This window comes from Drosophila elegans, unplaced genomic scaffold, assembly GCF_018152505.1.
Source record: "Drosophila elegans isolate 14027-0461.03 unplaced genomic scaffold, ASM1815250v1 contig_397, whole genome shotgun sequence".
In the NCBI taxonomy this organism is placed as follows: Eukaryota; Metazoa; Arthropoda; class Insecta; order Diptera; family Drosophilidae; genus Drosophila; species Drosophila elegans.
In genome coordinates this window covers 3,173,105-3,201,005 of record NW_024545782.1, presented here as the reverse complement: position 1 = coordinate 3,201,005, position 27,901 = coordinate 3,173,105, and the positions used below count along the sequence as shown (strand labels likewise).

The 27,901-nt window shown below is 38.0% G+C and overlaps 1 protein-coding gene across 5 annotated transcripts; it reads right to left on the bottom strand.

The window, feature by feature from the left end:
- Positions 1-45: 45 nt before the first annotated feature.
- Positions 46-27,566, bottom strand: LOC108150711 (nuclear hormone receptor FTZ-F1 beta). 5 transcript variants are annotated; one of them, XM_017278990.2, is made up of 8 exons: positions 27,459-27,566; positions 26,329-26,618; positions 4,748-6,620; positions 3,109-3,405; positions 2,899-3,048; positions 1,391-1,493; positions 1,173-1,327; positions 46-1,111 (listed from the first exon to the last, which is right to left on the bottom strand). In XM_017278990.2, exons 3-8 carry the CDS (start codon positions 6,488-6,490, stop codon positions 1,028-1,030), a joined length of 2,532 nt encoding a protein of 843 aa, XP_017134479.1. In that variant the 5' UTR covers positions 6,491-6,620; positions 26,329-26,618; positions 27,459-27,566; the 3' UTR covers positions 46-1,027. The 5 variants fall into 5 exon arrangements, with proteins under 5 accessions (XP_017134479.1, XP_041564701.1, XP_017134477.1 ...); XM_041708767.1 differs by having other exon boundaries at positions 27,543-27,559; XM_017278988.2 differs by having other exon boundaries at positions 26,947-27,507.
- Positions 27,567-27,901: the final 335 nt, after the last annotated feature.

The following is a 27,901-nucleotide window of genomic DNA, read 5'->3' as shown; positions in this document are numbered from 1 at the left end:
CACACTTACGCAGGAAACAACTATCTAGATATAATAAAAAATTACTTTTGATGTATGGTTTTGTGTATTTACGTGTTTTGAATCCTGTTGCAGGATTTGCTTCAGCTATTTAAGTAAGATTTACATAATAAAAATAATTATAAAGAAGAAGTTAATACAAAACTTAACTCGAATTTAAAGTGATACATTTGATTTATGTATGTAGTTGTGTTTTTTTTTATGCAACAAACAGCATAACTGGAATAGTCTTAGCCAACCAGGATGGCAATTTCGAGTGGTCTTTTGTTGTGTTTATTTTTGCGAACATACATATCTGGCTGAAGATATATATTTAATATATGTAGACATGGGTGAAATTGCACTAAAACTAAATGCTACAACATTTAAAAATTGGATTTCATTATCCGTCTTCTAATAATGAATATATATATATATATATATATATATATATATAGATACATTATCGAAAATTTCAGCAGCTCTCCCTCAAACCAAATTGGTTTTGGCATTTCATTAAAAATACATTGAATATATGCCCTTAGATTGGTAGGTATAAAAATGTCGCTAGCTGATGTAACTAAATTTAATTTTATGCCTTTGTGTTTTTTATGCCTTTTCGTTTTTATGCTTTCGTAATATAGTAAAAGTAATCTTTAATAAATTTTTAGTCTTTTCATTTTCCATGTGTGCTTTAGTGTACACTATACATAAGTCAAATATGTATATATATATAGCAAAATCAATATATACTTTTCTTACTGAAACTCTAGCCAACAACAACAGCAATCTGGGGCCCTGCACATGGCTTATATCAAAATATATATTGGTGTATAAATTTGGCAATCTTGCGCTTAGATTCAATCTCGACCAGTGGGCCTGATGTGGCTGCTATCGTGGCTTTGGTTTTTAGGCACATGTTTCCAGAGCTTACAACTAAGAACTTATCTCTAAAATATACGTATCTAATACTAAATATGTAAAACTTGTTTTGCCAACGGCAGCAGATTTCTATCTCTGTCATCAATTGTCAATGCTCTCCGCGCAAAAGTTCCATCAGCAAATTGAAATCGGCCCCATCGCGAGTCTTGATCGTCAGCATCTCCTTGCCCAGCTTTAAGTAAATAGAATACAAATTTATACAAATTTACACAAATTTTAAGCTCCACACTCACTTGACACGTTCGCTGCAGGTCAGGAATACGCAGCAGTAGTTCCCCAAACTTCGACGGCGTGTCGGGATAGTGGGCCAGGGTGTAGGCCTGCAAGCTCTGCAGCGCCTTTTCCTGGCACTCCCGCACCTTGACCGCCTCCTGCAACTCCGTCGTATCTGGTGGAACACATTTACTTGGTTAGCCAATGTGGTAATTGTGCAGGTTATTACATTTCCTACCTGACTGCAGCAGCACAATCACCTTCATGGCAACATATTCGTAGCGATCAACGCGTAATCGCCTCAGGTGATCCGTCAGATTGAGCATCCGTTCAATGCAGGTCTACAATAAACAAGTTTTCGGATGAAGTTACCAACTCTTAAAAACTTTTAATTATATTAACTTATTTGCATATAGGTAGCTATGACTTTCAAATTGAGACTATCTATTAATTTTCAAGGATTTACTTGTTACTTGTAACAAGCAATTGTCTTTGCCCTATAAATTTAACTTTGATTTCTTTTCGTCGTACGTTGCAAGAAGTCCATTTTGAAATTGCTCCATCAATTGCAACGCGATAGTTCTGGTTTTACGATTCAAAAGTTGAGATTTTGACACAAAAGACAAGGAAATTGTGGTTATCCAAAAAAGTTGAAGATGAAGAAATGAAAGCCTTACTGGATCAGGATTGTTTTTAAAATTAAATCGAATCGAGGAAATTGTGTGCCGAACACCACAGAAATTTGATTAAAAAATATGAATAATTCGGCGTCGAATTCCATAATCTTAAAACCCTGTAATTTGGTCCAAGGAACATGAATTTAATACTGCATAAGACAATCTCCTGAAAAGTAACATTGTAATATTAATTCATCTCTTCTTAAATATCAATATGCTTTCAGCGATGAACGCTAAAAAGAAAGAAAGACTAAATCCTGCGAATCTTCAAGATCTGGGAGTAGCGTGAGATCTACAACGAAGAGTAATTGTTGCTTCAGCGCCATAAAAAATTCGTTTTTGGCATCTTGTTGTTACAGGTGTTAAAAAATAGATTCATACTCGAAGCGTAATAAGTCATATGTGAAGGTCGGGCAACAAGCCAAGTCACCTTCATAGCGGAATAATAATGATGTGTATTTGCTCAATATTTGGTGGGTTTAAACTATTTGTTCTTTAGCTCATAAGCTACCAGAAATATGAAAACAAATCATATATTAACGATAAAGCTGGTAGACAAATAATAAACGCAAGTATAAAAGCTAGTGATTCTGAAAGGCTTTTATGTGTAGATTACTGATCCGAAATCTCAAATATTTGACTTCTAGGTTATTTTTAAGACTTAACAATATCAACATTTTATGTGGGCCAGAGCTGTAGTTTAGCTTAAACCATAGTTTGAACATTTGACTTCAATGTTTAACAAAAAATTCCATTTGGGCCTCAGCCTTATCAAAACTTGAATTTTACGAAGTTCATTTTTGGTTTTTTGTTTTTGATTTTTAGTAGTCTGGTGTGTTACTCCGTTGCAGGTTCAATTGTGCAAGATTGGTTTAATATATAGTAGGACTATAAAAAACCAAGACTATCCAGACATTATATAAATAAGACTTCTACAGATAGAAAAATGAATTCGTAAAAAGCATTTCATTATTTTTTTTTTGAAAATATACATACATTAACAAAGAAAAACAAGGCAAATGTTGGCAAAAAAATAGTTAATATTAAACACTTTTAAGGCTTAACTTACCTGCAAGCCATTTGACTTGGCCTGCGATAGGGTTATCTTCCTGCCCTGTGACATTTTAATCTCGCCGGGAGTGTCGATCGATCGGAAACAGCAGGAGAAGAGCAACAGTTCGCACCAGGAGTTAATGAGCAAGCAGATCTGGTCATCGATCTGGAATGGTTTGAGTTGTACACGAAAATTTGAGGATTGCCCCATAGTGCCTTTACGAACCGAAATGTTCTTGAAGAGCGGCAAGCTCTTGCACCATTTGACAATCTTGTAGAGGCGGTGGTCGGCCACGTTGCACAGATGGGCGATTAGATCGGGATTGGCGTTCTCGCCATTGGACGAGAGGCCGGCGCTGGCCAGCAGTGGATTGGTCAGTTGTGGCTGTGCGTGGGCGCCCGAGGATGCGGCGGACGAGGACGACGATGAGGAGCTGCCGGAGGCGAATGCCGACAGCGGTTGGTTGATGCGTGCCAGCTCGGCATCGGTGTACTGCCACAGATGCTCAACATCCATGATTTCCTAGATGGGTCGATAAGGATTTTGGTTAATTAACAAAAACCTAAGCAAGAATGTATTTAAAAACAAATATTTCCTTGTAATATATTACAAAAATATAAAATAACATTCCTTGGGATCTTCTAAAATTTAGATTGTTCGTTTAAAAAAATTCTAAACAATTGTTTTCTGTAACTGATTTGAGGTTTTAATCTGGAATAGTCACTATTATCAGTGTAAAGCCAGAATTAAACTCCTATATATCGCTTAGAGTATATCGTTTTTAGATTTTGCTGACTTATTTATTACGTTTTGTATTCAACCAACATAAGAGCAATTAAAAACAATGAAGTTTCAATACAATAAAATATATGCAAAACGCTTATTATCTAACGCCAAACAGCACACTATTATCTTGTTTTATTGTTATTCTCGAAGCGCCGAAAAATTAGAGCGCAGAGTTTTGCAGACAACTCAAAAATTAAGTGATAACTCTCCCATTAAGTTTAATGTAACAAAGAACATTGTAAGAACTGAAACCTTTTATTCAAGAGAAATGAGTTGAGACAAAATCGTAGCGGAATTTCTTTACTTTCCACTTTGGCTTTTGAAATCACTCGGAAAGTATGCCACTGTATATTTTCTATGCGGTTGCCCGATGAATTTCTTTCCGAATAACCATATTCTAATATTCATTGCATACTTTTAGACACCTTTGTAAGTGGTTTAAAAATCTTAGCGATTTGTGTAGAATTTCGCTTATAAAACCGTTGTTTCTCTTCCCTAGTAGAGCTGTAAAAACCACGATATTTTCAATAGTGATTGTTTAAACCATCGATCAATCGATACCATCGACCTAAAAACTTTTTTTTTAATTATTAAAATAATTATTATTGTTTTCTTAGTTCTTTGTACTACAGTTAAATTTAATCTAAATAATTAATATTATGAAATCCAACAAATATTAATAACAATATATATATAAATTTAGTTCAGTAGACATTGAGCCAAACAAAAAATGAGATCCCTTCTTTGGAAAGTAAAGAAACATAACATATGGTAAAACAAAAAAATATAAGCGTAGTCCAGCAGCCATCGATTTTTGTTTAGCGTCAAAAGCCTGTTTAAATTCATTGGCTTTAAGGAGACCCTTCTTCTAACTGACATTATTAAGCCGGCTCTGCTTAGCCTCCTCTCAGATTCCGTCGAGGATGCTGTAATGCAGAGGTAGCGCTTGGCCACTTCCACCAAATCCACTCGATTTATCGATGGTGGCAAAAACAATCGATGGCGACCATCGATATTATCGATACTATCGTCGATTGTTGTACAGCGCTACTCCATACTCCCCACTTGTAAGACTCACCTGCAGCAAAGGTGGCACACTTCCGGTCCGCAGGCCATGCTTGCCCGTCTCCGCTGCCTCCTCCGACTTGATGGAAGCTCCCCCCAGACTTGGACTGGCCGGCAGGGAACTCGAGCAGGGGATGGGTACGCCTCCGAAGCCATTCAGCTGATGCAGTCGCTGCTGCTGCTGCTGCTGTTGCTGCTGTTGCTGTTGCTGCTGCTGGGTAGCCACCGCTGCTGCGGCGGCAGCGGCGGCCGCTTGGTCCGGACTGAGCAGCGGACTGAGCAGCGAGTTGGGCAGCGTGTAGGAGCACTGGTACGTGGAGCGGCCACCGCGCGTCCGATCCTCGCGAATCGCCTCCAGCTTCATGCCCTTCTGCAGGCACTTCTCAAAGCGGCAGGCCGGGCACTTCTTGCGCGTCGAGATGCTCACCTGGCAGGGACCGCCGCGCACGCACACATAGTTCTTGCGGTTCTGCACGGTGCGCTTGAAGAAGCCCTTGCAGGACTCGCACGAGAAGATGCCGTAGTGGAAGCCGCTGATCTTGTCGCCGCAGATGGGGCAGGGCGAGTTGATCAGCTGCTGGCGCGAAATGCCCGCCGGCGAGGGCGACGGTGCGTCCAGACCGCCCGAGACGCTGGAGTCCATGCTCAGGTTCTGTGCCTCCTGCCCGCTGGACGACGACGATGACGAGGCCTCCACCTTCAGCGGGCGGTAGAGCACACTGTGCTGCTGATGCTGCTGATGCTGGTGGTGCACCCCACCGTTGCCGTACAGACTGCCGGCGGGCGGGGCGTGCCGCGCCTGGATGGGCGAGTGGGTGGGACTGAACTCGGAGCTGTAGCTGTAGCAGCTGCTGTGCGAGGCGTCGCTGTTGTTGCGGCTCAGCGACGGCGTGTAGGGGGCGTGGCGTGACGTCAGCGGCGACTGCGAGGGCGAGCTGTGCGTATAGACGGAATGTATGGCGGAGTCGGGACTTGGATTCGCCGGCAGCGGCAGGTGGCCGCCGCTACTGGACTTGCTGCGTGCCGCCAGCAGCGGCGAGTTGTCACCCAGCAGCGGTGGCTCAAACTTGAGATTGATCGGATCGCTCTGCGTCGGCGCCAGTTTGATTTTCGACCCAGAATGCGGATGCGAATGCGAGTGGGAATGGGAGTTGGCCATGGGGTAGGACTTGCCCTGCTGCTGCAGCTCGCCGGCAATGTTCTCCAGCTCCGTTTTGATTGGCTGCAGGGCGCAGGTCGGCTGCAGGGGCGTCGGCGTCATCTCGCTCTTGATCGTCGGCTCCATTTCCATCAGTTCCTCGCCGACGTTGGCCTCGGCATCGGCATCGCTCAGCTCACCCTCCCAGGACATGGGTCGCGGTCCGTTCTTGTCCGCCGCCGTTCTACGGCGCACCTTCAGGCTCTCGATGTTCGCCAGTTCCGCCTCCGAGTCGGACTCCTCCTCCTGGCTCGGCTGTCCGCTTAGCGGAATGCGCAGGCTACCGTGTCCGTGTCCGTGTCCATAGCTGGCGATCACCGGCACTAAGTTGCCGTTCGGCGTGGGCAGTTCGTCCAGCTCGCACTTGATGTTCGTCACGGAGACGTTGTGCCGGGAGCCAGTGGCTCCTCCGCCTCCGCTAGAGTGGACCACGCCCAAAGTGGTCGTGGTCGTGGCTGCCACGGCGGTGGTGCACATGTTGACTGGCAGCTGATAGCCGCTGGTTCCTCCCATGGGAGCACTCTGCTGCTCCGCTTTGATGCTGGACATGTTTGGCATGTTGCTTCTGTAGCAATATGGAGTCGACTGCCTTGTGGTTTATGTGTTTATCAAAGACTCTGGACTCTCAGTTGTGCAATTTGTAAAAATTGGAGAGGTGTCGTTGATGCAGTTCCATTGTGTTGTAAAACTTGAATGAAAAAACGGGAGAAATAACGTTAGTTACATGCGGTACTGAAAGAGGTTGCAAAAAAAATAAATTAAAGTTGTACTTATTAAGGTACTAAAAACTTAAAAAAAAAATACATCGTAAGTATAGAAAGGATGACGTGTATAAGACCAAATTAGATTTCCTAATGGTAATGGTAATAGTTTTTTTGAAAACCGAACATTGCGCCATGGCTTTACATATTCAATAAAGATTTTTCATTGGCTAACTTTTTATTAAAAATCTTAATTCGTCAATTTCTAACCTATTCAATTTTTTGAGACTTAAATATTACAATTTTGATTATAATGGCTGACAAAATGTTTATTTTATAGCCTTGTAGAGGGTGAAGGATATATTTCCGACCCTATAAAGAATATATATTCTTGATCAGCAACACTTGGAAAGTCGATCTAGCCATGTCTGTCTGACGTCCGTTTGTCCGTCCGTCCGTTTCTACGCATACTAGTCTCTCAGTTTTAAGCTATCGGAACGAGCAGGACCAGACGACTTTAGCATAAAGCTCCTATAGGAGCAATCATAATTATTTCAGAATTAAAATCGGACGGTATATCATACAGCTTCTATGAGAGCTATGTTTCCATATTTTTTTTTTATATAGTAGTGGTTTAACAAATCAGAATTACCTTCTTAATTTTATTCAAATCGGAAAACGATATCATAGAAACAATCGAATAATTTATCGGAAAATCATCAAAGCTTCGATGTTTTCAAACAAATACACATATAAAATGAAAATTTAATGTTTTGAAGAATATTTTAATTTTTGAAATAGCTGCTTCCTTTTGTGTTAAGATGTTTTAAGTGAACATTGAAAAACTATAGGATTAGAAAGGTTTAAATATATGCAAATAAAATATACACAAAAAACTTACATTGCAGGCTATGAATCACGGTTAATTAGCTATAACAAAAAGAATGTATAAACTTAAGTCCATACTGCAACTTATAGAATTTTTTTTTATATATACATATGCATAAATAGCAATAACCCAACAATGGTTTTCAAAAGTAAAGGTTTGGTTTTTCAAACAAAGAACTTGTAACTGAGAAATTGGTTAATGTTTCTTTCCATAAACCGGGAAAGACAAATGTGTTAAATAATGAATTTAAAACTCTTAAGAGATTTGATTCAGGAACTAAGGTACTACCTTTTATATGAGCACCTCCCACGTTATAATCTCAAGCTTTCATCAAGTTGGACCAGTTCGATTGGGAATTTGTTTCTAGTTGCGCTTCTCCTATTCTATTTATATTTAAATCGTTTCACGTGAACTTTTTGGCAGTGACTCAGTCCGCTTCGTTAGCGGATTTCTCGGACTCTCGAGCGCCTAGCAACGCGAACAAAGGCCCATTATAGGATGGAGATGGCGGGAGAGCCGACCACAATGGGGTCGATGCCACCCCACTACAGCCACCCACCATGGCGACCTTGTCCGACCATCAGCCGCCACTTATGCTAATTGAGTTGACTTGCCAGCCGGCTCTCAAAGAACCGCTCACATTCGGCCGGTTGTTTTGTGTTCATTCACTTCTTATCAGCCGCTCTGCTCGCCCCTGTCCACCCTCCCCTCTCTTGCTATCCCTCTCACTCTGGGCACAAACAATAGCTGGAGCAATATACAACTTTTAGGCAATGGCCAGCAACGTAAAATGTCATCGACCCGCGGCTATGGAACGATGGAGCGATGGAACGACGGGGCGATGAAGCAATCGGCCCGGCAAAAGAAGCGGAAAGTCGATGGGATGGAATTATAATAAATTTAAGGTACAACAACCCAGCGCCACGCAACAGTGCTTGACTCCCGGTTTTTTGGTGGGCAAATGTGATGCGGGATGGATTTCTTTGAGTGCGTATGTATATGTATGTATAGAATTATTAACAGTGGCTTTAAAAGCTAGTCTGCGGATTAGATCAGGCTTTCATTGAGAGGCAAAAGAAAGAATAAAAAAAATATTTTATATAATAAATAGTTTTGTAAACCTCACAAAAGTGGAAAGTTCTTTGCGAACAGATAACTTGTGAGTGAACTTACGCTAGAACCCTGCGAAAATAACTTTACAGTGCAAAATCAGCGGGTATTTATTAATTCAATGCTTTTTATTTTATTTCGTTCAAAATAAAACTCATTTGTACGTCACGGCGTCTGTGTTTGAATTTTCGCCAGTATTGTTTAGTACCTTTGTAAAAAGATTGTTCCACTTCCAGAAAGTTATTGTTCTAGTAAATAAGCTATTGCTGACCGAAATCGGTTAGGCATAATGGAGACAAAAAATATTAGAATGAAAACATGTGAATAACGTTATTAACACTTTAAAAAAATGGAACCATACCAAAATTTTTGAGTGTGGTATTCTGAATCAGGGGTTCAGGGTTTGATCTTTGAAGAATTTTTTCGATTTAAATTTGTAAGCCAGAGAAATTATTACTTCTTAGTATTATTTTTTTTTTATCAAACATAATAATAATTTGTACCATTTTTTTGAAAATAAACATTTTTTAAAAATTTAATACAACTTAAATGTACTAGTCATTGGTACTAAAAAAAAGATCTAATGTGCCCCGCATGTTCTTTAAGACTATAATACACTGTTTAAATACCATTTCAATATAACGAACAAATTCAAAATTTACTTAAAATATCTCATAACATAGTCTTAAAGGTTCCGACCGACAAATAAAGTCAAAATGCCGAAGCTTTTACTTTTCAGTAATTTCAGTAATTTTCAGTATATTTAAAACTCTTCAAACGATTTGTTATTTTTTATTTAAATTATTATATACCTACATATACATATATAAAAACACAACTTCGGAAGTCTGTCTTTATACTATAAATAAATTTAATTAAGTCTGACATATATAATTTGTCCAATAAGTAAGTTTATTACGTTTGCATTTATAGACTAAAGGAGACAATCCTTAGATATTGAATTAAGTAAGTCCATACTCCAACTTATAAAATTTGATATATGTACATACATATACATATGTATATGCAAAAACTGACATAATTAGTCCAATAAGTAAGTTTATTACGTTTGCATTTATCGAATAAAGGAGACAATCCTTAGATTTTGAATTAAGTTAGCTTAGCTTCGTTTCTTGTAATCCAAAAAATGCATTGAGTTTCCCTTAAAATGCGCCCATATTCGTCAATGATCCCATTCGACCCCAAATTGTTATGTTTAGCGGATACTACAACCAACGCACTGCGCCAAGACAAAACCGAGGCAGCCACAAAGAGGGATAATCGAAAAGAGCCAGCCGTAAAGAAGAGAGAGAGAGAGAGAGAACGACTAAGAAGCGACGCGCAGAACGCAGAACAAGCAAAGGACGACCTTCAAATAATGTTGAATTTTGTACGCAAACGACCTTGCATAAAACAACAACAACCACGACGGCGGCGAAGCAAACCACGAAGAAGAAGACGAAGCAACGAAGGCAGCTCCACACACACACCCACACTTAACAAGAGAGAGACACACCGACAGGGTAAGACGGACACATGCGCCGCCGGTGACAGAAGAGGGGGCAGAGAAAGGGAGAAAGAGAGAGCGTTGTTATTGTCTTTACTTTTGGGGTTAGAGAAAGAACAGAAATATTCTTGGGGACGTGCTGCATGTGTGTGTGAGTGAAAAATTAGCACAAAACAAAACAAACAAAATTGGTTGTACATCTATGTACATATGTAAGTTCAATGTACATACATACTTACATATGTACATACATATGTACATATGTATGAGAAAAGAACGCGCTAAGTTTACGTGGGTGCGCCACAAAAGCGAAAGAGAGAGAGAGAGGCGGAGATTGAGTGGTCAGCATTTGGATTTTGAGGATTTTGGCTTTCAGGGAAGTACTCATTCAATGGACTTGGTCTGAGGTTTCGAGGGCACTTAGAGCCCAACAAATGCATCCAAGCGAGGTTCGATGCTGACTTCCCTTTCGGCCCCTCGGCCCCTCGGCCTCTCGGTCTTTCTGTTTCCGGTTTTCTGTTTTCGCCCAGTTGGGGATAGAATTGAACCCACACAGATGGACCTCTGTTGTTGTTGCTGAGAAATTAAGGCCTTCTCAGGCGGAAGTGTTCATACACTTGGTGTTTGGTTATTAGAGGGAGGTATCGGTATCGATTGATGGATTGCAAACTGAATTGAATGGGACTTTGCGATTACATTCATCTCTTTTACTCTATATCTTATGTCCTTTATGATGGGCACAATTACACTGGTTTACAAATTCAAAGCGATGAAAGCCCAGAGATCAAACCTTGATTTTCCAGTGCAGATCGACTCCCTGATTAAAAAAAAGTATACTCCAAATTTTTTTCATGGTAACATTTTTTTTAAAAGTATTTTATCTGTATTTCATTTTTTATATTCAGTTCTGCTTAACCGATTTCGGTCATCTATAGCATATAGTACTAAAAATAGATCATTCTTTAACTTTCCCATACATTTTATAAGGATATGTTTTTTAATATAAATGCTAGAGCTCGACAAAGTTTAAACCAATTACTAAAACTGAAGTTCCGACAACATAAATTAATTAAAAAAAAAAATACACGCCTTAAAACCTAAAATAATCTTAATAATAAATTTAAGAAAGCGTTTAAAAAGCGTTTCCAACCCTATAAATTATATATATTGTTGATTGGGATCAATAGCCTTGTCGATCTAGTTTGGCAAGCAATATTGGAAGTAATTCTCCAAGGACCCATTTAAAAGTATTAAATTGCAGTAAAATGAACTTTTACTGCAATTTGACAAGCCCCTGCAGAATATATTAAACTTAAATACGACGTTTGGCCAGATATGTGGGGGTAAACTAAGGGCACGACAGTCCACTGACCGAGAACCCACCCATCAGAGCAGCAGGGTAGGGCTCCACGCCCACTCCGCGTTGGCTGGCTGTCGTCTATCGATTTTTATCGGGCTCTGACTTTGACAGCCCATCGAAGGCAACTTCAGCCCCACAGAAAACTCCCCTCGGAGCGATGGCAAAGGGGTTGACCTTCAGGTTTTTCCCCATTTTGTTCTTTTCTGCTTTCGCGGAAATGTGCTCCCCTAAAAAGAATATGGCGTACTCGGTACTCGGTACTGTTGCAGGTTCGGGATTTGTGTGGGTGGAAATTCATGTCAATAATATTCATGACATTGACATGCTTTGTGGGGCACAAGCTCCGGGGGTAGGACTAGGCCTCCTCGTTCATTTGGTCCCTTGGGCCACGGCCGTCTGCTTGGGGGTGGATAATATCGTTGCTGACGTCGGAGTTTGCCCACTGAGTAGGAAGTTGGTTTCAATTATGCGTAACATGAAAGCGGCGAGGGCCCACTTTTTATTGCAGATCTGTTTACAGTTAACGACAGCAAAAGCACCCCACAAATCCGTGGCATTTGGGGTTGGTAGGGTGCAATAATTGGGGACAACGGCATCCCACATTGGGAGGGGATATTATAGTGCTTGCTGGCTTTTGGGAATGACTTGTACTTATAGAACTGCAGATATGACAAAAGTGTTATTTCATAAAATCAGATAGGATAACTAAAAAATTGTACAAAACAACTTTAGCAGCGATGTTGTTTATTTTGTATCCTATGAAAGCTATAATTTACAGCAATACAAAATTTGGAAAATTAATAATGTATTTCTGAAATTGGAAAAACCACAAACCACCATTCATTTTGGCTTATTTAGAGTTAAAGAGTTTAACTAATGTATTAATGTAAATGACACGTACAATATATAGCTCGCCAAGAAATTATCTATCCAATTAATTTGTTTTGATTACTGTTTAATATATTCCGAACTAATCAATTTCTTTAAATCAATTTCTTTAAGTGTACGGTTCGAAAAGATACACGTTTCTTTTCAAATTTACTGTAATAGAAACACTTTTTTAATAAATCTTCTATTTATAAAAAATATGAAAACTTTGAAGAACCTAACATAAGTTAATGTTAATAAATATGGCTGACAAAAATACAACTTTAAACCCGCTCCAAAGACTGACCAAAACTATAAGCTGCAAATGTAGATACACACACCTTTTAAAACCTTTCGCCAATTGACAACAAAGAGCTTGGTAATGTTTATGCAGGTCCAACGACTGCCAATTGCATTACCAAGCAATGGAGTAACAATTTTTCTATGTGCCTATGGTCTGTACGAGTGTTGCGAGCTTTTTGATTAATCACCTCGACCCGAAGAGTCGGGCGTTGGGTTGCGAAGGGGGAAAAGAGGAAGGGAACAGCGGCAGGTCATTAGCATAATGTGCAACAGAAGTTGCCTTATGGAAAATGGCAAACAAATTGCAACACTTGTGCTGCAAAAGCCAACAGGTTAGACATGATACACAGGGGTGCGGAGAAGGCTTGGTGCCTTCGCATTTTAGTAGGGTACACCTACTATACTCCCCGGTAAAAATACTTATGTTGAATATCGAAAGGTGGAATGCGACTTTACTTTAGCAAAGAACTTACAAAACAAGTTGCGCCAAAAATGTAAATTATATATTTTTTCAGATACCTTCATTAAAAATATCTCTTAAACTAGTGGCGAATATCGCAAAATATAAACATAAACATATCTTTAAAATACTATTCAAAGGTAAATCTTCTCTAATTGTTTGAAAAAGTGTTTGATTTCGTCCCGGAAAAACCTATCTCCCTGTGTGGTCACCCGTAGGAGATGACTGTATTACCAAAAAGTCTGGGTTCACGAAGCGTTTGTGTCAGTTGGGAATTATAAGCGCCCAAACGGAAGAAAATATAATTTTTTTAATAAAAAGAATACATATTTACCCATTTCAATAGAAGTTGTTTCAATTGTTTTCTTTTCTGCTTTATTATTGTAACTTAAAATAAATACTTATATAAATACTAAAATTAAAAAAAATTAAATAACCAATGTTAGGAATTTTTTTGCTACATAGTTTTTTACGAATACAAAAAAACCTATTATTCTACGAGTAACGGGTATACAAATTCAGTGGTGCAAAGTATTAACTTCTATATATATAGGTATATATATTTAAGCATATGTATGCTGACAACTGAAAGAACTTGATTTTCAACAGGTGCGTCAAGTCGCGTCTCTTGTCTGGCATCGATATGACCACGGTTGCCTTGTAATAGCAGCAGCAAAGATAAAAATGGGGAAAAAATATAAAGAAAACCGGTACTAGTGCACTAGCTCCACTGGAAATTTTTGTATTGTATTCGAACTTGAAAATTGAATTGTAATTTTAAGCAAATACCAACAAAATGGTATAATGGATACAAATCATTAGATTTAAGTATTAAACCGCTAAGTTATCCATCATTTCATTCCATGACACTAGTGCATTATAGTATAATAAAATAAAGGGTTTTGTTTAAGTATGAATTAAAAACGAATAGCAAAATTATGAGTGTCAACCAAAAAAAACTGAAGACTTCAGTTCATAAAAATCATTACATAATTATTGGCAAGCGGTTGTGGAGAAGAATAAACTATTTAAAATTTCTATTAACTATAAAATTGAATGGGAAAACTTATAGATTTTTGGCCTTGCGATTTTTGGAGGAGGAAACAAGTCATATAAATATGACTTCTTTTGATTATTTTATTCTTTAGTTCTTTCACCTAATGGCACAACTTAATATGATTAGTTTGAAATGTTTTCTTACTGAAGTTTATTAATTTGTTCTGTGTACCGCGAATAAAAGCGAACAAGTTTGGTCGCCAGAAGACAACTTAGTCAACTTTGCAGCCGTGTGCAGCAGGCAGCGGAACGACCAATCTAACGACCCAGACACATTCCGAGAGCTAGAAGCCCCATGCTCCACCATGCAACTGCCACCTCTTTGTGGAGGAGCCCAGACAATTTCGGGGAATTGCAATGTTGCAGGCAGGTAGTATTCGTCGTCTGCATAGCAATTACAATTTACCGTTCGACAAACAGGAAATGTTACGCTTGCGCATTTTTATTTTTATTATTTTGTGCTGTATCATTCGTCTTTATTTTCGCATTGTTGGGAATGGCGCACTGCTGAGCTTTCCATATGCAGAACATTAGTGCATTTCCATTTTACGTCATCTGCGGCTTTATCAGCGAGGCCTTCAGTCCATCGCCATAATCGAGCTCCGTCGCACTATCAATATCAACAAAAGATAACTGAATACGCGAAGTGTGGGGGAAACGTAATGCTCACGACAGTTTATTTATAAATCTTGTTCTTATTTTGTTTTTTATTTTAACTTGTTTGCAGCTGTCGACGCTGCTGCGTCAGACTCAAGGTCGTCGAGAATTTTGCTTTTAAATACAGGTAAATATGTTGTTAAAAAGCAGCCAACCAATATTCAGAACAAAAGTTCCCGGATTAGCAGCCAGTCAATTCTAATCCAGAAGCTCAAGTTATGGTTATAAATCACTCTGTTGTCCTACTTTTGTCCAAAATTTTGATCGAAACTACTTTTAAAACTCATGTTGCATATTATTTATAACTGGTTTGTTAACTAAATAGTGGTGTTTAACTGTTTTTATAAAAACACATCTGAAATTATATCTCACAAAATATGTCTTGTTCTCTCATGTAGAAAGATCTGTTTTGGCTGATCAATTGGGTCCCCAGTTAAACCTTGCAAGCAGGTCCCTTGAACGATTATTAGAAGAAAGCAGTTGGCCAACTATGTAGATAGAATGGGGTGAGAGTAAAAACAAGGCAAGCACGATCGATCAAGGGACAAAAAACAAGCTTGTAATGCGGAAGCCAAAACGAAAACTTCTTAGTAATAAAGAGTTAATAGAACTGACCAACAAAATAAATAGCTGAAGGAATAGATAAATTAAGTTTAAAAAAAAGTTTAAAAGTGTTCAAAAGTTTAAACTCTCAACAAAATTTTAAAATGAATTTGGAAAATAAAACAAAACAAGAAGGGAAGCAAACTTAAATATTCTTTAAACAACAGTCTTCAGATTTTCACGCCCATATGTTTAACATTAATGAAGCTATGATGATTTTCCAGCTATATGACATCGTTGTCCGATTTTAATAAATTTAAAAAAGTAATTTTAAAATAACATCCCATTACAGATGTAAATTTAAAACAATGTTTTATTTGGGAACTCGGCTATAGCGTTCTTTTTCGTTTTATTTTAATTTTTTCTGATTGTTCATATGGAATCTTTTAATAAGTTGTCCGATCCAGGTTATTTGCGTAGAAACGGGCGGACGAACAGACAATAATGGCTAGATCGACTCTCCTATTTATTCTGATCAAGAATATATAAAGGGAAGGAAATGCTTTCTAAACTTCTTGACCAAAATTGTAATACCCTCTGCAAAGGTATGATTATACAGCTTGTGAAGCTGTCACATAGGTAGCTGTATTACTTGTTAAATTTAATATTAATAGAAGAGAAAATTTTTTTGAGTTTATCGTAAGAAACAACGAAGTTGAATTAATCGATCATGTGCTATAGGATGAATCCGAAGGATATAAATAAACCGAAGGATATAAATAAACGATTGGCAAAGTTTGTTTTGATGTCTTTTAAATTGAGCAAGTTCATAATTTTGGCCAACAATATTGGTCATTAACCCCATAGTGCAATGGCACACAGACTCACTTTGGTTTTACATATTATATATTCTACTTTCGATGGCCTGATATTATCGGAACCTAAATATTCCCTTGTAGAGGGTATTTTATTTGTAACGCAAAGGTCGAGAGAATTCCGATACTATAATTTAAAATATTTGCATACATTCTTGATCAGCACGGAAATTTAATTTAAAAAAAATGGGGCTATTTGGAAACCAAATTTATTAGCATCCTTTTAAGTAGACCATTTTATATTTTTTTGTTTTATCCGTAAGACTTTAATTTCTTTTATCACACATTTTATAAGTATTAAGCTTTATGCAAAGCCTATTGAAAGAGAGGTATCGAACCCAATCCTTTTAGTCTTAAAAACTATATAAGCGTACAGAGGCAAACCTTTAGCAAATGACACCGTATTTTTTCGAGTGTTTGTGCTTGTGTAAAGCAGCAGCGACCATTCGCGACCGCCCACCAGCAACGCGCGACGCACAGAAAATATAAAAGCTACCATCGACTTCTTTTTTTCCTCTTATTTTGTAGCTGGTGCTGCAGCGTTGTGGAACTCGTTTAAGCATGATGCTGCTGCTGCTGCTGCTGGGTGGGCATATTGCAGGTCTTGAGGTGCAGTTGCCGCCGGCAGTGGCTCTGTATGCTGTATGCTGTATGCTGTATGCGACTCCGGCCCGGTTCGGCTGCGTGCGTTTAATTAATATCAAAAGCCAGCTCGGCGACGCGAACGACCAAGCTTCGAGCATACATATGTACATGGCTTATCGACAGCGAGGAAAAAAATAAAAATGAAAAATGGTGGATACAAATTTCAGAATTGCTGGCAAGTTGTTTTGGGACAAGGTGGTTACGATCGCATTCAACCAAATGCAGCTGAGCTATTCTTGTTTGAAGTGCAATTTACCCTGCGTGCGTGCTGGCATTCGGCTGTTGACCAAGTTAGATGCATCCATTGAGTTTTGGCTAAGTTGATCGGGCTTTTTTTGGCAGGTTGCACTTTATAGTGTTTGTTGTGTAATAGATAAATTGGAACGGTTGTTTGTCATCAATTCAGACCAATAAGAGGTAGCAAAGCGGTTTAGTTCTTTTCAATTAAAACGTTTTATTTTTATTTGAAAAAAAAAAACAAATTCTTAAGTTGATTTAACTCATATTAAAACAACTTTGTTAATTCATTGATTAAATTTCCAATAATAATGTTACGATTAATAAACTTTAAAATATTTACTCTTACGTACCTCGTCAAAGAGATTTTAAATCCTTTGCCCATGGATACTGGTTAATTAACAATTTAAATATTAAATTTCTTTGACAACGAAAACGGTAATCCAACAGTGTATACATACTTTAGTAAAAATACTAATTATATTAAATACGAGAACGAAAGCTTACTTCAGTCTAGTGATGGATTAGAAACTGGAAAATGAAAATTACTATATTACCCGAATTTAATGAAACTAAAACCGTAATTCCAAAATATTAAAATATTACGATGTTTGTCTTAATGAATATTAAACAAAAAATAGAAAAACATCCAAGTTATTACTTTTTTTATTAACTTTTTCAATTGTTTCATATGGGAGCTATATGATACAGTTATCCGTCCTGTTCAAAAGTGTCTGTAAACTTGTTATCCAGTTAACTAAAGTATGCAACAACAATATATACACATTACGTAAATGTAACTATTTTATTGGTACTCCACTATAAAACAGTAAACCCAAGAAAGAAAACAAACTATTTTTTATATGTTATTTGTAGCTATGCGCTTTAATTTATTTAAGCAACAAAAATTTAACTGTGTGTAAAGTGTTGCAGACTTCTATCAAAAAAGAAAAAATTAACGGATATAAAAGTTTTGACGGTTGAAAGTTTCATCTTAGCGATATCTACTGTACTTAAATTTATTTTGTTTATACTCGTTAGTATAGGAAAGTACCGTTGCTCCATTCGCCTTGGCCCTGTGCCCAAAAACCCCCCCCTTCGTTATCTGGCCCCTTGTTCTCTTTCTCTTTTGTCAACAGCTGCATGCCCGTAGCTCCCAATCTTCTGCTTCTTCTTCGTCTGCAGCGGTGTGTGTGCATTTGCAGCTACCCTTCTTCGTGTTTTTTTCACATTACTTTTACATTTTTCGGGCAAGGTCATCAGTGAGACAAAGTCAACGGCCGCCAATGACCCTTCTCTCTCTCTCTCTCGCTCTCGCTCTCTCTTTCCTCTTCAGTTCATTCGCTGGCTCTTCTTTCAGTTGCTTTTCTACCTCATTTACAACTTGTTCTTGGCTGTTCTTAGCACAGGCGGTGGAACTCAAGGGGGAGTGGTGGGGGAAGGAATACTTGTACATACATACATACATATATACATACATACATAGGTAAGCAAAGGCAGTCAGCATGACGTGTTTTTTTACTGTTCTGGCTCTCTCGCTTTTCTCCGTCGAGCCTTCCTCTTCTTCGTTCCATTTGCTTTTGTTTGATTTTTTATGTCTTGGCAACAAGTCGTCGTGCTACTTCTTCTTCTGCTGCCAATGTTTGAACGTTTTTGGCCTTTCTTTTGTCCACTTCTCCACGACGTGTTCGATGCTCTTTGCCCCATCTTCTCCTCTTCCTTCTGTGTCTCATGTCTGGTTCTTGATGTCTTGTTTGTGCCGCAAATGTGAGCAATGGATCTCCTTTTCTCTCTGTTCTTCGGGCTTATTTTTATTGTTTTTTTGTCTTAGTCGTTGTTTTACGGAGTTCTTCCACCCCAAGGCTCACGGGCCCCAATCGCCCGCTTCCCCTCCAATCGCATTCACCCCCATTTCTCTGCAGAGTGTTTATAGTTAGGGTATTTTGTTGAATTGAAATGTGAACTTTTAACAAAAAGGTTCAGCTAAGTTCATGGTTATATTGCCAACGGCTGCTTTCAGTAAGTGCTTTATTTGACAAATGTATGGTTATAATCCTTTAATAAGCCAACAACACAAAATGAAGTAGAACATTTTTAAATTGGTCTAAAATTTAGGAAATTTGACCAGAAAAATCCAATTAATCCACTTATTAAAAAGTTACCTTAGTTTATACATAGGTACACCAATACAGCATAACTGTAGAATTCTATAACACGACTATATAGTCGAAATATATTGATTATTATGAGCAAATGTTTAAAAACAATAATGTTATGGGATGTCAAATGCTATATGTTAAAAAACGACAAAATTTATTGCATATTTTTTATGTTTGCTACGTTTTCATAAAATTGTAATGAATTACTTTATCGTGGTGTATGCGCTTATGCATTTTGAGAGAGATTACAGATATAAAATCTGAGATTTCAACTTTGACGTCATATTTTAAAGACATCGTCAGTGGTTTAATCCGAGGGCGTTTTATAAGAAGAATATGTGTAAGAAGAATATTTCTCAGTATTCTCTCGTGAATTAAGATATACCGTGGAAGATCTGGCTCTAAAATTTGTATCACGCAGATATCATGAAAAAGTATAAATATTTGTTAGCGGCGAAAATTTAAAAAGTAGAGCTGAAACTAAAAAAAAAAAACAGTTGACACTATAAATTTCACCCTCAAGCATATAAGCTTAAAGACCGAAAGTAATGTTACTTCTTTAAGAAAGCCAACAAGCTATCAGGTAAATGGAACGACATGAAACATGTTTAAAGCCTTTCGAGTAGATTTTGTTAAAAGTAATCATACATACATACATATATCTATTTATAAAATTATACCGCCTTTTATTATGGTTCAGGTACATATTTTTTCTCAATCACAATGATTACTCTATTCCAGTCATACAAAATGAAACCAGGTGTTCATAAAACACCGCTTTCCTTCTTATCTATCATATATTGGGACAGACGGTATTTTTTAAATTTTTGTCAATTTTTTTTTTAATTTTATCAAGACACTTGCGATCATCATGAAATAGTCAGCGATAATCACTACGATTCCGAGTGGAAGTACAATTAAATCAGTCAAAAAGCCCATAAAATTATAAAGTTGCAGGAGAATGATTAATTTTCCAAATAGAGAAGCGTAAATTATTGTTACTTTGCTCTGTACATACTCTTATTAGTGTCGAAATTTTATTTCATAGACGACTTTCCAAGGTCGTTTCATGACTTTCTCTAGAGGGTAAATATTCGCAGATCCCACAATACAAGCGCTCTTCGCTTTCTGCGGTTCTCAATGCTCAAGTGTGTATTTCCTGTTTGAAATGTGATAATTTCTATATGTACATATATAATTGTAATTTTTTTTTCTGCTTCAGGCCCCAATTCGAGATTGGTAGATGAATACAACATATAACCGTGCGGTTTTAACCTGTTCGACTGGCTGTCTAATGATTTGATTTGACTGTTTGTCTTGTTTTTGTTTTGTAGTAAGAACTTCTAACTTCAAAGGATAAAAATAACGACTTTGTTCCAAAGCACTTATGTAAGTCTCATGTCAAAGACAACGACCTGCAAATTGAGGTAGCCCGAAGTCTATACTTTGATTTGTAGGTCTCATAGTTAACCTTTATATCTGATTCTATTTTTAGTCGAAAAACTTGTTTTACATTATTATTATTTAAGTATCTTTACTCTAAAATGTAAATCTGATAAATACAGTGATCAACAAATGAAAAAATATATATTTTATAACACAACTATTCAGATAGAGAATAAATCCCCTGAAATACTGATGACACATAATATCACATATTTTAAACTTGATCAGTTGGTCAGATCCATAGGAGGGGTGCAGTATTGTAAAAGACACTGTTGGCCGTCATTACCCAAAACTACTATATGTACATATGTAAATTTTTGTATTTGTGCACTTTGTGTACTGCCGCAAATCATCATATTTCATTCCTTTTCTCGGTTACACCTTTTACAACCAAGCAATCACTCAAAGTTGTTTTCCAGATTTTAAGCGTCAACTGCAGCTAGGAATCGTCATGCACGCGTCGTATGTTTTAAAAAACAAAACTCCAAAAAGCTCTGAGCTCTAGAAAGCTTAGAGGAAAACAGGCACTTTAAAAAAGAGAACCGAAAAGAAACCTGAAGCAGGAAGAAACAAGTTTTTCTGGCGGGGGAGCATTGGTGGAAAGAAAGGAATGAGTGGAACCAATCAAGCAAAGCAACTAAGAGGACCAAACGAAAGGCAAAGCAAACGAGGGCAGAGTAAAGAATCAGCAGAAGTCTACGCGAATAGGTTCATACCCTGCAAATTCGGGTACCATAAATATGATACAAAATCAAGTACGTATTATAAGATACGTTTAAGAACAATAATCACAAGCGATCTAAATTGTAGTTGTGTAAGATATTCAACCGAACATCATAGATACATTAGTGTGAAACACCCTTTGTCAGGGCATACACGTACACATATGTACATACACACATGCAAATCAAAAATCCACACAAATGGAGCCAGAACCTCAGGAGTTCGGTCGACTGATGGAGGCAATATTCAGGTGATTAGTCATCAGACGAAAGTAGTTGGCGAAGCAAACAAAGCGAAGCTACCCAGTTCGGTTCAATGTTTCTTTGGCCAGCCTCCACGTCGCATTAGAATAGTTTCTAAAAACATTTTATTGACTGGTTTTGTTTCTTACCGACTCACTGTTTTCTTTTCTCCCCAATCGAGACGCCTAAGTCGAAGCTGCAGATCAAGGCGTTAGTCTGGAGCCATGCGCCAATCAATTTTTATCGTTTTGCCTTAATTTGATGAGATTTTTATCGATTTCTCGTTTCCGAGACCAAGTCTCAAGTCGAGCCTGATCCCAGCAGACAAGTCGAGCCGAGCCGGCAGCTTCTTTTTTTTTTCATCGTCAAGTTATTCTTTATTCTTAGCATAAATTAAATTGGCTAATGGTCATAAATTTTGACTTGCCCGGGCCCTGATTTTTTAAGCTCCTTTGGCGTTGCTTTCGGGGATTTATTAGCTGACCTTCAGTGTTATAAATATATAAACAAGAACATTAATTTATCATCGCATTCTGTAGACTCTGCGCGGGGTATCTCCTTAATTGAATGACTGACAACACAAGGGCAGAATCTGTTGATAGCTCGAAAATTATTTTATTAATGGTAAAGGTGTTGGTTTGGTAAATTTTTACTGCTTTTTTTTATTGAAAATTAATAAACACCCTTAAAAAATATTTCAACTACGCCCAAAAGCCAATGTAGCTTTGGCTGATATTCTCGCTGTAGCTTTAGTTTGTAACTTTAAGCTTACAGTTTGCAAGTAAATATTTCATCTACTTACATTTTACTCCAAAACTCGTTCGAAAACTTAACTATTACTAACGCCATCTCGGTTTTAAATCTATAGAGCCTATAAATTTTCGCACCCCATAGATCGGGTTAACTCTTGTCTCTTACAGATATAGTCATACAATTTATCAAACTATATTATACATATATATATTAATATATACCTTATTAACATATACTTTACAGAATTGCAAATCCTTTACAAACTTCTGAACCAAATTATAATACCTTTAACAACGGTAAAAAATTAAAAGTATTGCCTTAATTTCTCTGTAATTTGATTAATACACAATACTAATAAGTTTAAGCAAGGCAACACACACATATATTTCAGTTTGCAACAAAAGTTCAAAAGCAGTCCAAAAATGCTTCCAATTGTTGCACAACCGTCGACAACAACAGTGGGCTGCTTGTAAATGCAACTGCAGCAGCAACAACATTTAAGCAACATGTTTTTCGTCTTTTTCAATGGCCCCGCATCACCTTCTACCACCAACCGAAAAGTGCCAGGCCAGGCCAAGAAATCGGCCAAAGTGATCATGTTTATATAGACACGTATAGACGAAACAAAAACGACAAAACAGCGTACAACGGCAACCGAACCAACGGCTGCACAGTTATGGCAATCGGTAAAGTTACCAGTTGCAAAAATCAAACAAAATGGCACAAGAACAGCGAGAGGGCGACAGCAACGACAGGCAACTGCAAATGGCCAAAAAGTGCAGACAAAAATAAGAAAGAACACACTGTCCACAAAGCTTATTGTTAAAAGTAAAACCAAGTCTCTTGGGATGTAAATTTTAAATTTAATAAATTAATTAACTAAATATTTTCATTGCCCAGTCAGGATTTATATTTAATTATTACCAAGTATTTAACGATCTTGGGGGTTTTGCATACTCGAATACAGCTTTCATATTTATGACTAGGAAATTGTGCTAAAAATCAAAAATATGCAATTTTATACAAATATTTTCATTTTATTTTTGTTGTAACTTGTGACTTGCAATTTTTAATATTATTAAAGCAACTTTGTTGTTGCCATCCAATAGTCCCATAGCAGAACTACCTTTCATCTCATTTTCCCGTTCATAGACAAAGGAAAACTTGGGTATGGTTTGGTGCTTTTTTTTCTGGCTTTTCACCTGGAGTTCTTGGCGAGGTTACAACAAGGTAAACCTGCTGCCATGTTTTTGTATCTTTCAGTTGGATCTTTCGCCATAGACAATGGAACAAAGCAAAAAGCATTCTCGCTATTCTCGTGGCTTGCCAACTAGAATGAGAAAAAGAATTATGGTGAGGAGGTCAATGTTGCAATTGTTAACTGCTAATTAGTAGTCAGAGTCAAAGCCAGGGAGAGGAACAGGCGTACGTCGAAGAACATGTATAAGTTTATATATTGCAAGGGGTTGGTGGGATGGCAACCGCGGCAATCGGAGGCGGTTGGAACTCCCGAGGGCATTTTCGAAAACCGGTTAACAGCTGGCACCTAACTGACGAACGAAAAATAGTTAAGTTGTGGCAGTTCAAGATCGACATAAGACATGGCTAGACAACTTATGATCTCCAAGCGAAATAGATATAGAAACTATGTATTCTCAGTTGCATGAAGAAGACGATTAATGTACAACTTAAGCTGAGATGTCTTTCGAAAACCAAGATTTCGAGTGTCCCAAACAAAACCTCGCCAGTAGTTAGGATGACACATTCGCAAGTCCAAAAATAAGTTGCACGCCTTTTTTAACTACAACTCCACCTCATTACAATGGACCAGATTCGCGACTTCTTTAGACCCATTGCCTTTCGCAGGACAGCTGCCCTCGGCCAAAGTTACGACCACAAAAGCTGTAAATTAACATTTTAGGCCGCACACGTTTAAAAAGAGTTCAAGAACATAAAGCGGAGCCAATCAAGTTACAAACTCGCGGTTAACCTTCAGACAGGTAGAGAAGAGATGGCGGAGAGTTCAAAAACCCAGCTTACAAAACCAAAAGAGTTGAGTTGAAGCTGCAACAGCAGCTAAGTAAGAACAGCCAATAAACACGAAAACCGCAAACCGACGCAGTCAAATAATAAGCCCTACATTTAAAATGGTTTATGAGACAGACCCTCTTGGAGCTCATCGAAGCACCGAATTTGGCCAACCTCAACCTCATCAGCAGCATTGGCAACCACGGAGTCGTCGAGTGTTCAATTTTTCTGGGTCAAGCCTCACGCGAAAGCAGAAAGAGCAAAGACTCAGCTCCGGCTCAAGAAATGTATGGTAGAGTTCAAAACGTGCCTGGACCATATTGTTCAGAGTCATGCATTGCTTTATCCAGCCAACTATCCTCCTCGGATACTCCCTGATCAAGACCAATTCTGCTCTTATTTATTCAGAGTCGTTGTCGAACCAATTTCCGGTGCCTGCACTGGGAAAAATATGTATAATGAAAACCAGAAGATTTTTAGCTTTTGGCAAATTTTGAAAAACTGTTTTACATTTCGATGGGTTAATAAAATAGTATAATATTTAAGCATAACTATATATACCAGCGGCACAGTTCGGATGTCTATATCCTATAGCACCCATTATTATAAAGGTCTCGTTTTTATACTAAATACTGTTTTTATGGTATTAAAGTTAATCAGTCCATGAGTTTTGATCAATTTTGCTTGACTATATCCTATAGCTGCCATGTATTCTAAATAAAGCCAGTTTTAATCGAAAAATATTATGTTGGGACAGGTACCAAATACTAAGAGTACAAAAGGAAAGGACACAAAAAGTAAGCAATCCGATGAAGTAAAGAACTTGTTCAAAATATAAAAACTTCTTGCTGATTAATTAAAATGAAAAATAAATAGCTTCAATATATAATTTGTTGAATATTGCTTTCCTAATTCGGCGTTGCTGGTACAAGCTTCGAAAATCCGAATTAACCAAGTTTGCCAACTTAAAATGCAAACGAATTCTTTTAAGGTAAGTTCAGCCAGCGGTTTGAGCTTGTTTCATCTACTAATCACATTAAATGTTTGTACTATTAAGGCAAACGTCTGGTTCAATAGTGCGATTGGTGCTATTGAATGGAGTTGGAGCGAAACTGAAGCTGAAATGCCTTCAGTGGCACCCCTGAAAAGTGTATGTCAAAGGAGTGAGTCAGCCAAGTTCGGGTTCGGGCCAGAGCCGCCACATGAAAGTAGTTCAAGTGGCCAACGGCGCCGTTACATTTCACTGCTTATGAAGTGAAGTGGCCCAGCAGCAGCCAGTCACTTCTCCAGTGCCCCATTCCGATATATTTCCGCAGATTGGGGCGTTAATTAATTTGTTTTGATTTCGGGGGATCGAAACGCCTTTTTGGCGTTTTGGAGGGGGCTTTATGGGGCAAGGTCTGAAGTGTGTGTAATGGGAAAAATAGAATATGTGTTTTGCTGCTTTTTGTGGAGCTAATTTCTTGAACACATAAACATAAAGGTTTGGGGTGTTAAATCAGCCCAAGGATTTCCTAAAAATTTTTTTATTTTACCAACAAAAAATGTTGTGAGAACTATTTTTGTATTTTATATACACGCTGCCTTAGTAGTTTAAAAGGATAAATAACTTTAGAGTTGGGATTTTTTTCCAAGACACCATATCTGTTGAATGATTTAATTACAAATTCGATAAACATTAATTGATAACCTGGAAACAAACTTTTTTTTGTTTATACATAGGTTTTGCAACAACTGAACTGGTCTGATTTATACTCAGTTATTCTATATAATAATAAACAATAATATAATACTTTCGTATTTTAGGTTAGACATTTTGCAAATGCTTTACTTACCATTTCAAAATAAATGAAATATTCCAAGTGTCCCTTTTTCAGTCTATCAGTCTATCTTTTGTATTTTCGTTGATGTGTAGATAAAATTGATTATCCCAAAACCTGTTAAAATTTCACGATTTCACAATCTAGTTTTTTTCATTTTGTATTATTTATTTTTATATTAGTTTGGTTTGCATTTGATTTCTGGGTTTTGTTTCATCAAAATACGTTTCTTGTATATTATTTGCCCAATTGGAAGCGAGAAAATTATTGCACGACAAATATCGGCCGCCAATTGGATTTTTCACCTGTGAATTATTAACAGTAAATTACACTTGTAAGGGCTAACGAGCGGGGGGCAGAGGAAAAAGTTGGCAATAAAGCAAACAAAAAATGCAGCGAAAAAACGACGAAACTTGTTGGAGCTGCGAACGCGGAAACTGTTGCAAGCGAATCGAAACCAGAAAGACTTTTCTGCACACAGTCCAATCAGATCCAACACACACCAGTGCTTACTCTCTCTCACACACACACACGCACACCCAGCACTTGCCTCTCTCTTTAAACGGCTTTCTTCGCTTGTCCGCTTGGGTTTTTTTTACACGACCGCGGCGCTCTTGTTGCGTTTTTCCTCACCTTTCGCAGAGTTTATTGACATTTTCAGCGTTCGCTTTGTGCGCTGCTTTCTTCGTGCGAGCGAGCCTGCGCTCTCTCCTCCCCGCTCTCTTTGGCTCCCCCGCTCAACACTTGCTTTTTTGTTTACAATGGCTCTCACGCCTCCTCTCCTCTCTCACGCACAAAGAATAACCTTCAATTTTATCTTATTGCGCTCGGTCACTCGTTATTCTTCTACTTTGCGAATTAACAAAATCAGCTTTTTTCGCTTATGCTTATGCAGCTTTAAACTTAATCGACGCCTTTGTGCACTTTGTTTGGTTTCGCGAGTATTTTTCACTCCCCTCCTCGACACACACACACACAGACTCACACTCCCACACGAACGACCTTTACGGTGCGAGCGAGAAGAAGTGCCGCTCTTCCGTCCGGTTCTGGCTGTCGACGAATATGTTCAGATTTTGGATTTTATTCACCGAATTAATTCACAGAAATTGTCGGCGGCGCAAAAACGCGACCAGGAAAACACTCACTCGCAGCGCAACACAACCGTCCCGCTCGCTCTCTTTCTGCCGATTGCATAGAGTAGGAAACTATACTATAAACTACATTATTACTCTATGCTGCCGATTGAATTTAACGGCTCTCTTGCTCTCCCATCGTCAATTTGCTAACAGAAATGTTAAGTCCCGCTCGCTCAAAATGTTTGTTTTGCTGACCAACGTTGCCACCATACGTTCGGAAGAACGTTGCCACCTTGCAGTGGAGCTGGAAAACCATCGGAAATAGTATCGATATTACGTGATGGTGTACATCGCGTCTTTAAGGCCAAGAAAATTGAACATGCTCTTCATATTTACCAAAAATCAGTAGTTGCTGGATTTAGTTTATTTATTTTTGTATTATTATGTTCTTTAACATTATCTCTCCAAAAAACAAATGTTAATATTTTTAATTAATAGCCGGATTCCATTGG

Excerpts from the sequence above, each read along its gene's own strand:
- LOC108150711 (XM_017278990.2), bottom strand. The coding sequence starts at position 6,490 with ATGCCAAACATGTCCAGCATCAAAGCGGAGCAGCAGAGTGCTCCCATG. Across the intron at positions 3,049-3,108 it reads CGCTCTTCAAGAACATTTCG|ATCGATGACCAGATCTGCTT; the intron begins GTTCGTAAAGGC and ends AAACCATTCCAG. Across the intron at positions 1,112-1,172 it reads ACCTGCAGCGAACGTGTCAA|CTGGGCAAGGAGATGCTGAC; the intron begins GTGAGTGTGGAG and ends ATTTACTTAAAG.